Source organism: Megalobrama amblycephala, linkage group LG4 (genome assembly GCF_018812025.1).
Source record: "Megalobrama amblycephala isolate DHTTF-2021 linkage group LG4, ASM1881202v1, whole genome shotgun sequence".
Lineage (NCBI taxonomy): Eukaryota > Metazoa > Chordata > Actinopteri > Cypriniformes > Xenocyprididae > Megalobrama > Megalobrama amblycephala.
This window is the reverse complement of record NC_063047.1, coordinates 22,210,036-22,222,690: the sequence shown is the minus strand read 5'-3', so window position 1 is coordinate 22,222,690 and position 12,655 is coordinate 22,210,036. Positions and strand designations below refer to the sequence as shown.

Here is a 12,655-nt window from a genome sequence, read left to right as displayed (position 1 = left end):
TATCTAAAATGAGGCGATCTAAACATTATGGAGGGCTCACTCTCATGTAATATATGTTTCATTCATACTGAACGCCGGAGGGCGCTCTCTCACAAAATGTCCAAAACGTTTTGGTAGAAGTAATTCAGCTATTCGCTGTAGTATGGTAGCACAGGCTGAATAAAATCAAAGAACACTGACAAGAAGCGAAACCAAAAAGTGTGGAACCCAAGAGGCGAAACTCTTATCCTTTTTGGGCAACAGCCACTAGATGGCGCTCCGGTAGCGCGGCCGCCATTATGGGGTGAAAATACTAACCGGACCATAAAATCCTTCACATTACGCACCCAAAATCGGCGAATTTCACTGCCAGATCAGAAGCGCAATAGAACAGTTTTCAAATTAAGTCATAATACATTTTATGGCACCTACAGTAAATGTTGTATTGTTTTTATATATGTTTTATTTTACCAGTTGTGGAATCCAACCATTCATACATCTGAGGTAACGTATAGTTAGCCTACTTTATTGAGTATTTCCATTTAATAAATCCAGCCTTGGTGAGCAGAAGAGACATATTTCAATTGTACAATTACAATTGTAATGTTTCCAAACTTTTGATAGGTACAGTATTTTCTGCCTTATACTATGATCTTTTTTTTTTACATTGCATAAAGTCCATGAGAACTTAATGCACAAGTGTTTGTAGTACATAAACCAATCATAACATTGTCATGAAATATAGGGTAAAACATATTAGATATTGGTTATTGTTCAGCAGTGTATTTGATTTATTATTTAAAGCAAAATGATTTCAAATTTAAAGCAAGAGATGAAGTAAAAAAAAAATTTAAAAAAAAATCTATCATTTAGACAAATGTCAGATAAAAACTGGTATTAGACCCAACATTTCTGTCCCCCTCACGCCCCTGGTGTGGAAGGTGAGGATGTCACACGCCTAACTCTGATTTATGGGAAGATAAGAAAGCTGCATCTATGAGCATAACGCCAAGAAAACATCAGCTGTAACAAACAGGCCAGATAAGAAAATGTAAATAATTTCATATTTTTATAAGATGCTGAAGGACAAAGTGGTACACTTTGAATTCTATAAATGATATAAAATATTTCAAAGGCCAAACTCTTTAATACTCATAAATAAATATAGGACGTTTTTGCAGAAAGGCCTTGATGCGTTAAATGTTTCTGAGGTTAGGCTAATTTCAAATGTTATGGCGCCTTCTACTGGACGGTTGAAGAATAACCCAGATTTACTGTGGATCGTAGTACTGTCGTCATATCTCTGAAAGGGCGGTGACTACTGGTGCATGCAAGCAGAAATCTTAATATGGTGTATACAAGACTACACTGAGTGCCTTCATATCTGTTTTTATCGCACTTTTCCGACATCCTCGAAAAAAAGAAGCAACTTTACATTCTGAACAGCTTATTAAAGGCGACGGGCAGTAAAAATATGGGGAATTGCCACACTGTAGGACCAAACGAAGCCTTGGTGGTATCAGGTAACCTATCAACTGCCTTCTGTTTTTCTCAAAGCCATCCGCTACACTTTCTGATAATCTGACTGTACTGTGTTCATCTGGATTGGATCTAACTTAATGTAGATTGTGTTTGGTGATCGTAAATGTATGATCAAAAAATTAACGCGTGTTTCAGTCGAGTAGCATAAAGATATTCGTGTTTGCCTGTTGCATTGTAGTTTTTGTTGTATGATAACAAAGACAATCCATCACATTCTCGACATGTGAGTCTCACTCGTGCTTTATTCAGTTTGATTTCGACATGTTTGCGCAGTGAAACACATTGTTCTCTTGAAATCCTCTTGACCTTATATATCGATTGATTGTATAGACGTTTAGATTAAACACACATGAATTGTGCTTTTTGGCTGTGTGCTTTTTATTTCCATTTTATTTGATACTGCCACCGCGTCGATAGCCTAAATGAGTGTTATTTATCTTAGTTTGTATGATGAAGATGAAGACACGTATTATAAACACGTTTTGTCGCTGTGAGATGCCATGTTTGACAGAAATGGTATCAATCAAAACAGTCAAGTCATTTAAACTAATAAACATATTTTGCGAAAAAGTGCTGCTTACTGTACATTATCCATTAGCCTATTGGGGGTGGGGGAATCAGACAGTAATGGGGTTGTGTGCACAAAAATAATAAAAAAAAATAATAATGTTTGCCTGGGACAAAATAATTAGGAAAATCTAGACTCAAAATTATGAAAAGGTCAAACCTCTGACGTTTATTTGGTGTGCTTAAAGCTATAGCTATCTTTCACTTTTTATGTTATGTAGTTTATAGACAAAATTAGTTAGTTCATTGGTTTGAAATTGTCTGCCAACTACAGTTTTTTCTAACTGCCCAGTTTCCTGAAGAGTCATTTCCTCTTCCCTTAACTTGCCTAAACATTATGTCCGCATTGGTCATGTTTTATGAAAGAAAGTCACATGGCAATGGCTTTAGTTGTGCAATGATTCCAGCAACAGCTGAGGATTGCGCACTAATAGCTGATGGAATCTGCTGAAGTAGTTTCCAGTCCAGGGAACAGACCTACTATATACATAGATTTGTGAGGAATTTCCTCGCATACCTAATGGTTACAGGCCCCCACTGTCTATACATATCACATGCTGAACACTACATCAGGAGCCCAGACTGATGCTTAAACTTCAGGCCGCATGATTGGTTGCATTGACAGCTGAACGTAATAGATCCTAGATTATCTTTTTTTCTGGGTCAAAAGCGGACTTCAATGGTTGCGGTCGAACATTGTCATCCACACACACAATACAAAGGACTCTACCCATGTGAACTGTGAGCCAGGTACTGACAATAATCCAAAATAAATGCAAAGAAACAGTTTGTAATATTAACTTATCCTGTTTATTAATTAAATAAAATGAAAAGCTAGTAATAAAATGAACGACAATGGAACATTACATAGAAAAAGTTGTCAGGTCTATTATTTTGCGTTTACACTCTAAGACTTAATGCACAGATCGTTTGACATACAGTATTGGATCGTCCATTGCTGGTTATCACTGATTCAGTTATGCATTTTATGCTGCCTTCACACGCTGACGGAATTATCGTAAATATGAGTTTCCTATAGGTAAAAATTTCACATGAACGCCCTCCCATTTCAAAAATTGAACGCGATGAGTTCATAATCAAGACTTCAGAAGTGGGAATTATAAAATTTCTGACAGCACGTGAAGGCAGCATTAAATATGTCAGTCAATCCAAAAACTTTGAAATGTGTAGTTAGAAGCATGAAAAATATCTGTTACATTATATACAGAAAACAAGCAACATTTACTGCTGTTATAATCTCTGAAGCTGTCAATTGCAACACGAGGTACATGAAGCTGTGACGCAAAGCTAAATACTGAATAGACTATAGAACAATTCTTTGTAAAACAGTAGTGGATTCAACATCAAAATGTAACATCTAATGTTAAAATGTATGTTTTTAATGTAACCTTCTCCCTTTAAATACTTTGGTCAGTTTAAGAATTGAAAGAATTAAAAGAGCAGTTTCGTGTATGTTTTTGTATTGTTCGATTTGTTGAGGTTTATATGGGATTTATAAAGTAATTACTAATAAGTAATGCAATACTTTTTAGAGAGAGTAATTAGTACATTAATCTAAATACACTGTTGTAATTAGTAGCTAGTAATTAGTTACTTTTTTAGAGTAACTTACCCAATAATGTTTAGCACACATAGTTTGTTAGCCAAATCACAACATGAGCAACAGGCCGAATTTTGCATAATGAAAATTAAAGGCAAATAGCATGTGGATGTTCATGTGGCCAGAAATCATAGTACATATGATTTTTTTTCTCCCCCGTGTTTGGTTTCATCCAGTAAAAGTATGATACTTGTTTGAGTGAAGAGTATTTTGTTTGTTTGTCTTGTAAACAATAACAGACCTTTTGAATGAGATAAAGCGATATTTATTGACGGTACGTCTTAATCGAAAACAATAGAAAAAATGTTCGATATAACTCTCAATATAGTTTCACTTAAATGCGTTAAAATGTAAACAGACATGAAGTCCGGTTGCATGAACAACGTTCAAGCTCGGTCCGTCCCAAACAGACGCACAATGAGTAAAGGCAAACAAGTTGCTGTGGAGTTAAAGGGTTAGTTCACCCAAAAATGAAAATTGAAATCCGATGGCTCAGTGAGGCCTGCATAGCCAGCAATGACATTTCCTCTCTCAAGATCCATAAAGGTACTAAAAACATATTTAAATCAGTTCATGTGAGTACAGTGGTTCAATATTAATATTATAAAGCGACGAGAATATTTTTGGTGCGCCAAAAAAAACAAAATAACAACTTATATAGTAATTGCCGATTTCAAAACACTGCTTGCTTCGGGGCATTATGAATCAGCGTGTCGAATCATGATTCGGATCGCGTGTCAAACTGCTGAAATCATGTGATTTTGGTGCTCCGAACCGCTGATTCGACACAAAAGATTCATAATGCTCCGACATTCACTTGTGCATAAGCTGTTCTGTTTGGTACAGCAATTCTAGCTGATAATTGACTTGAGCTGATTTCTGTAAACATTTAACCACCGTAGTGGTTTGGTTAGACTGTAACTGTGAGTTGGGGCTTTCCAGAGATACTCATTTTGAGGTTTTAATGAAATTGTTGTTCAGTTTGTAAACCAGTTTGGTGAGGCTTGTATGGGATTTTTAACATTTGTAGATGGTGAAAGTGGTGATTGACTGACAGCTCGTATAGATTTAAGGTTGAAATATTTAGTTTTGATTTTAATACAATTTGAAATGAAAGTATCTACTTTCGTGTTAGATTGCTATGCAAGAGTGCCACAAATGACTGTATCAAACACGTGCATTTGAAAGTGTGATAATTGTGGAATTTGTATTTGTATTAAACATGCCTGTTTATTTTCTCAGGTGGCTGCTGTGGCTCTGATGACAAGACATATACAGTGGGCGGCTGGGCCTGGGCATGGTGGCTTATCACCGACATACAAAAGTAAGAATGTCCATTCATCACATTCACTCCTTCTGTTGTGTTTATCGGCTCACAATATAAACAATCGTTCTACCGCTGACTGAATGACTCTATTCTCCATTTATGTACCTTTTCAGTTCCCTTTGAGTGGGAATAAGGATCAATTTAAGGGACACGTCACAGCATGCTCACATTTCTCTGGATAGATTATTATAATCTCTTGTGAATACAATATTTCCACTTTAAAGAAACTCAGGAGTGTGCACACATCTGTGCATGTTGTTTGGCTTCCCAACAAATATAACACTGTCAGCTTAGGGCCTACAGTATAAATCATTGATATTACGTAAAATAACTAGTTTCCTAGCCAGAAAGGAAATATCTGTTCTCACTGCTTTGTAAAATAACAAGAATGGATGAACATATCAAGTCCTGTTAACCAGGTTTTGAGCACTCTGCTTTTTAAATGTGTGTTCAGTGATATAGTCATCAACCTAGACAGCATACAAACGTTATACACAAACATTGTCTAATATATCAGAACTCAACCCCCTCCATTCACATGAACTCACTTCATTAAGGCCTCAGTATCCAGGGCCAGTGTTTGGAAAAATAAACAGAGTTAACAATACTAGAGCGTAGAGTGAAGTTCAGCTTCAATGGTTACGAATAGACGATCATTAGTGGTGCAGCCTCTGCTGATAAATACATAGCACTGCAGTCTTTTTTAAAATCTCTAGAACTACAGTTGTGCACTTATTAACATTGTCAACCCCAGGTTATAGCAAACCTGGGTTATCAATTTTTATGTTTCATGCGATTTATTCTTTGCCCTAGGTTAGGAATTAATCCTGGTCATTCATAACCCTGGGTTAGCTTTCTTATTTGCATATTTAGGGTGTCAATATCACTGATTGGATGAACTGTTTAAATAACAGCTTGTCCCACTCCTGCACATCAGGCTTGTTACTGAATATACTTCCACATTTTTAGACCAGAATAAAACATTTTTTACTTTTTCTGTCACTGTTTGGTATTTAGATTTTTCCCTAAAAGTTGTTTATAAAGATGATAACCCAGGGTTAAGCAGTGTGTCGTTCAGTATGAGCTTTGTTTATTGTGTAGTGTACACAGTGCTTGTAGCTATAAGAACATTAGCAAGAGGACAACACATCATATTTATAAAATGAGAAAACTATATTTCATTTGTGAACGTACGGTTTATTTCCATTTCTTGTTTTCTCCTTTAACCGTTATTGACTTTGTGATTATGCATGTGCAATCTGTAATAACCAGCCTGCCTATTCTCTGATTTTCCTCTCTTGTTCATTTCTTTTAAGTGTTTGCCAAGCTAACTTGCCTTTACACGCCGGACTCACGCTGTGTCTGACCTGTTTCTCGTGTCTCACTGCTGGGGATCATAAGATTATTATGCTTTATCAACTCTGTGGAAATGCAGTCAGAAGACTTTTATCACACCATGTCTGCACGGCAGATTATTAGATTTGTCTGAGAATCACTACACTATTTACCACTTCAGATTCTGTTGTACATTAAATTGAAATATAATATATACATGCCAAGCTAAAGAAACCATTTTAATGGTACACTAACAGTCACAACCCTTGACAGGAACACAAGCAGGAAATTGGTTATCTATAAAAGACGTGTGGAGAACGTCTATTGCGGAAATGCAGCTATGATTTTTAAATGTTACAGCTAAAGTGAAGATTTATATTTCATTGTTTTTATTATTATAGTCAATAGTAATTAAACAATTGTCAAAAAGGTGAAATGTCTGAAAAAGGACTGTAAAAATGTGTATGTATAAAGGGTTGCTGTGTTCAGCGGTTACAGCAGTTGTTCAGTTGAGTGCATAGCTTAGAAAAAAACAAGGCTTGGTGGGAAATCTCTTGCCCTCCCCCTTTCCTGATAAAGAACATAGTAATCTAGTTTGCTGGCAGCTCTAAAAGCTACATTGATCTAATTTTAAATGATTGAGAGAGATGTAGGGCTTGCAGCATCATAAGGGCTGAAATTAAGATTCAGTTGAGGGATCCTGCTGCATATCCCTGTGCATGTTATCCCTTCAGACACACCCTGTTTCATTTGTCCAAAAGCTACACTTTTTCAAAGACACAAAAACAGCCAATTAAAATTGTATACAGAAAAGGGACATTGATGAGAGGTCCACACTCGCTGCACATGAACACTGTGATCTATATTGGTATATTAACTTTGTTGAATCCTAGACTATGGTCTCTTTACACTGAGAACTGTCCCGTGTTATATGGTTTTGGCTATATTAGGGGGAGCTATATTAGCCCAACAATCCACTGGAATAGTATGTCACCTGGGACCCTCTTTCCACCCCAGTCAGTTAGCTTGTGCTGAACTGCAGGGCTTAGTTATGTGAAACATTGTGAACCTGCAGCTTCAGTGATTACAGTTGGGTCAATGTCGTGTTATGCACTTTGTGTATACATTGGCATTTCAACATTTTTATAGCAAAAGTTTTTTCATAATAGTAATTATTTTGCCCCGATTATAGTCTGGAGGAGTCTACGGAAGAGGATTAGGGCCAAGCAATAATAAAAAAATAAAACCATCTCGAGAAGTTGTTAAATTTCGAGAAAAAACTCGTTAAATTTCGAGAAAAAAGTCGAGATAAAATGTTGAGAATAAAGTCATTAAATTACGAGAAAAAAAGTTTTTAAATTATGAGAACAAATTCGTTAAATTATGAGAAAAATGTTGTTAAATTTCGAGAAAAACGTTTCAGATAAAATGTTGAGAATAAACTCGTTAAATTACGAGAAAAAACTCGTTAAATTTCGAGAAAAACATTTGAGATAAAATGTTGAGAATAAACTCATTAAATTATGAGAATAAAGTCATTAAATTACGAGAATAAACTCATTGAATTATGAGAATAAAGTCATTAAATTATAAGAAAAAAGTCGTTAAATTATGAGAACAAATTCGTAATTTAACGAATTTGTTCTCGTAATTTAATGACTTTTTTTCTCATAATTTAATGACTTTATTCTCAACATTTTATCTCGACTTTTTTCTCGAAATTTAACGTCATTTTTCTCATAATTTAATGAATTTGTTCTTGTAATTTAACGACTTTTTCCTCGTAATTTAAAGACTTTATTCTCAACATTTTATCTCGACTTTTTTCTCGAAATTTAACGTCATTTTTCTCATAATTTAACAAATTTGTTCTTGTAATTTAACGACTTTTCCCTCGTAATTTAATGACTTTATTCTCAACATTTTATCTCGACTTTTTTCTCGAAATTTAACGTTATTTTCCTCATAATTTAACGAATTTGTTCTCGTAATTTAATGACTTTTTTTCTCATAATTTAATGACTTTATTCTCAACATTTTATCTCGACTTTTTTCTCGAAATTTAACGTCATTTTCCTCATAATTTAACGAATTTGTTATCGTAATTTAATGACTTTTTTTCTCATAATTTAATGACTTTATTCTCAACATTTTATCTCGACTTTTTTCTCGAAATTTTACGTCATTTTTCTCATAATTTAACGAATTTGTTCTCGTAATTTAACGACTTTTTCCTCGTAATTTAATGACTTTATTCTCAACATTTTATCTCGACTTTTTTCTCGAAATTTAACACGTTTTTTCTCGTAATTTAACGAGTTTATTCTCAACATTTTATTTAGACTTTTTTCTCGAAATTTAACGAGTTTTTTCTCGAAATTTAACAACTTTAATCTCGAGATGGTTTTATTTTTTTATTATTGCTTGGCCATAATCCTCTTCCGTAGGAGTCAGATCCAGTCTGCTGAATTTGGGCAGTCGAAGTTGACAGATTTCACAGAAGATTGTGTAGTTTATTATGGGCACAGCACTTCTTTTTTTTTTTTTTTAGCTTCAGACTTGATATTTTTGAGCCAGTTTTAGAACACATTTTTTTCATGAGTTTGAGTTTGTAGTGTTCGGAACCGTAGATATGTATCCGTAGAATCCACATCCCACCGCTCCAGACACGTCGACACATCCGCCATCTTGGAATGGTTAACATGATGCTGTTAATCACTCACGCTAACAAATCAATGAATTTTCATTGAAAATGTCACAGCATTGTGCAGCCTATGGCTGTAAAAACCACTGAGCTATGAATTCCAGATGAAATGTGATAACCTTTCAGAGGCGAGAATGTGCTTGTTTGTGTTTATGCATAACTCAATATGTAATATCCATATGCAGAATTATCACACTATTGTTAAAATTAAATGCTGTGAAAACCATTGCTAATGTCTATTGCAGATATAGATATTACATGTGAATAGGTGGTGATGCACAATCAACTTGCTCTCGAGTCGTCACCAACTGTATTTGACCATTCCAATATGTCGGATGGCTTACATATAGCAGCAACCCATAGAAACAGACACTAATATGGAATTTATGTTTGGAATGACTTGGTCAGTTTTTGGGGTTGACAACCGCATTTACTTACAGGTGTGAGTCTCTAAATTTCCTGTACACACAGCAACTTACAGTAGCTTCTTGAATACAGTCTGTATTCACGTGCAACAGGAGTCAAGTCTGTAATCTCTTACCAGTAACCATAGCGACAATGACCAAAGTAATATCAAAGATGACGGCGTCAATAAAACTGAAAAGTATTCTCACTTTTGACACAAGAAGAGTCCAAAGTGTCAAATCAGTCACATTTTCATTAACTGATGATGTAAAATTATTAAAATGAATATATTATTATTAACATATTAAAACAATCTAACTTAAAATGTGAAAAAAAAACATAGAATCTTTGTTTTCCTCAGTAGCTAATGTATTGTTATTGTATTGAAGGACATAAACCTTTTGAAACTTCTGGAATCACAAAATTAATTGTGGATTTATCAAAGCATTTATATAGACATTCAACACCCCCAGTTTCTGTTAACAATATATTGTATTATATATATATATATATATATATATATATATATATATATATATATATATATAATGGTTCTGTTAATATTATGTTATATATAGGGACCTTTTGAATATTGTGTTGGACAGTGGGGGTCTTAGAATCGAAAAGATGGAAAACCACAGTTATCATCTTGTTATCATAACCTATATAAAGAATATGAAATGAAGTTGATCTACACAAGTTTAGTATTTTAGTGTGAATTTGGTTAAAATATTAAAATCAAAACCTATTTTAAAACAACAAAATTAATAATTGCGATTATAATTTTAAGAGAATTTTTGCCGTTTGTTTTATCATGCAGCCTTTTATCCAAATCCACTTTTAGAATGAACACCTTACAGAAATATAAATTGCTTTAGCATAGAAGTTTAAGGGAGTGGTCTAGGGACGCTAACAGGTAGTGCAAAGGCTAATCCTAATGGATATACTGAATAAGGCATCCATTCAGAGTCAATGATGAGATTTCAAAGATAAATGACATGATACAGAAGATCTCTCCATCTGCAGCAGACAGTGGCTCCCTGATGGTCTGGATTCAACTGCAATCAACACCAGGAATCATCCGCCCTAACCTTGAGCCCTGACATCTGTCCCCCTCCTTTCACATATGTTAACACACTGATAATATTGTGCTGTCCTGCCTCCCCTTCCTCCTCCCCTCCCCTCCCCCCATCTTCCCACATAGACTCTCTCTGGAGATAATGACCATCCTCTGTCGCTGTGAGAATATCGAAACTTCGGAGGGTGTCCCCTTGGATGTGACAGGGGTCGCTCAGGTAATCACACTGAATGAAACAAGCCAACCAAATGAGACAATGAGAACAATTTTAGGCTCTCAGGGAGGGTATGAAGGGCAGTGGCCTGGTTCCATTTCCTGCGTTACACACATACACATGCTCTCATGCTCTCTTCCACACTCTTGTGTTGGTCTTCCTCTGCAGTGAAGGAGAGCCAGTCATGTCTCACTATCCTTGTCTGATGTTTGGCTACGCAGCGCGCTCATGGCTCATGTAACAAACGGCTCACGTCGGCGTGTTTTGACTGTTGGATCTGTAATGGATAATGATGGATGGATCAGATGGGCCTTTTGGGAATATTGTGGGTTGGGAAATAATCTTTGAGGTTCTGGGAATCTGAATCCAGACAATTCCATTACAGCCCATGGTCAAAACACCTGATTTGTGCTGACCAAGTGGTTGTGTCTTCGTTTTTTTCACCCTACAGATTCATTTTGTGTTGTTTACCTTCACGTCTTCCTTTAATCCCACCTTCTTCCTGTTTTCACGCCGCTTGACATTCTTCCCGTAGTTCATAGCCAACTTTTTTGTTTTGTTTCCCTTTTTTGCGTTTTCCACAGGATAACCCTTGAGATTATGACCCTGCAACCCAAGTGTGAGGATGTAGAGACAGCGGAGGGGGTAGCTATTACTGTCACAGGTGTGGCACAGGTAAACCACCTTACCTCACCTAACCTCAGCTCCAAATGCCTCTTTCAGGTTTGCCAGACTGGTTTCAGAGCCAAGACCCCTTTATCATCATTTCCTTTCATTCCATTGCTGCCTTTTCTGGTCCCTGATTTTGACCCCCCCCTCAGGGATGAATAGTGCCAATCTTAGTCAATCTCTCATCAGACTGAAGGTCACTGATTTGTGCATGACATGATGAACTGTTGTTTGGTCAATCAAAGACCAAATAAGTGAATTAATTTTATGGGAATTAATTTTATTAATTTTTGGTTTAGTAGAAAAATCAATGGCTCTGTTTCAAAACCCATAGAGATATCTTTCTGTATGCTGCTTTCATATGCAGAATAAAGGCTGCTAAAGGTTGCTAAATGAAATGCAACTTTGTACAGTAAATGACTGATTTAAAGTGATCTACATAGGCAGAAGCTCATACAAATAGTGCCTCTACTTTAAAGTGCATGGGAAACTTAACTCACAGTTGATTTCAATAGAGTTGGCATGTGATACTAAGTTGCTCATGTCGTAATTACCATAATTATGGTTCTACTCTGCTTTTTTCACATTCTCTTTGATCTTTTATCATATAATAGGTCTTTATATCATAGCTTAACATGTTGTCCTCATTATAAACAAATCATTTATCAAACCAAGCTCCAAAAATGGTTCACTTGATATTGTGGGATCTGAGACGTCACATGGACAAATAAATTAGCATTTGACTGCCTATAGAGCAAGACATCGACAAATACATCATCGCACCATAGGCATTCAGTCACTTAAAGTCATGCATTGATGTCACTTTCCCGCCAGAACACCCCCCCTCAGCAGGACTGAGTTGCAAAAGAGCCTGCTGCATGACAAAAAATTCAACATATTTACATCTGATACAATGATAACTGCAAATCCACGTTTCGCTGCTTGGAGTCCAGTTGTTTCTGAGATCCATTTGCTTCTCTTTTCTGTAGCTTTCTGCAGTCTGTAAAAATATAATTTTACAGTTATATTTTTTACAGATATAAATACAATTCTACATAATTGTACAGTCAATCGCAAAGTTTTGTTTGTTTTTTGCGGCATTCACGCTGAAAACCAATGCTGCCACCTATGCAGTAATGCAGCAACCACAGTCACTGTGGCCGACGGCGACATCACATGCATACCCTCTATAACGGTCGTGAGCGTCGAAAGCA

The 12,655-nt window shown here is 35.8% G+C and overlaps 1 protein-coding gene across 1 annotated transcript in view; it reads left to right on the top strand.

The window, feature by feature from the left end:
• Positions 1 to 1,272: 1,272 nt before the first annotated feature.
• Positions 1,273 to 12,655, top strand: part of flot2a (flotillin 2a) — a 23,633-nt gene continuing 12,250 nt past the window's right edge. Inside the window, exons 1-3 of the mRNA XM_048188336.1 lie at positions 1,273 to 1,502; positions 4,952 to 5,033; positions 11,357 to 11,447. Coding sequence (XP_048044293.1) covers positions 1,454 to 1,502; positions 4,952 to 5,033; positions 11,357 to 11,447 — 222 coding nt within the window. The 5' untranslated portion in view covers positions 1,273 to 1,453. The remainder of the gene's footprint in view (positions 1,503 to 4,951; positions 5,034 to 11,356; positions 11,448 to 12,655) is intronic.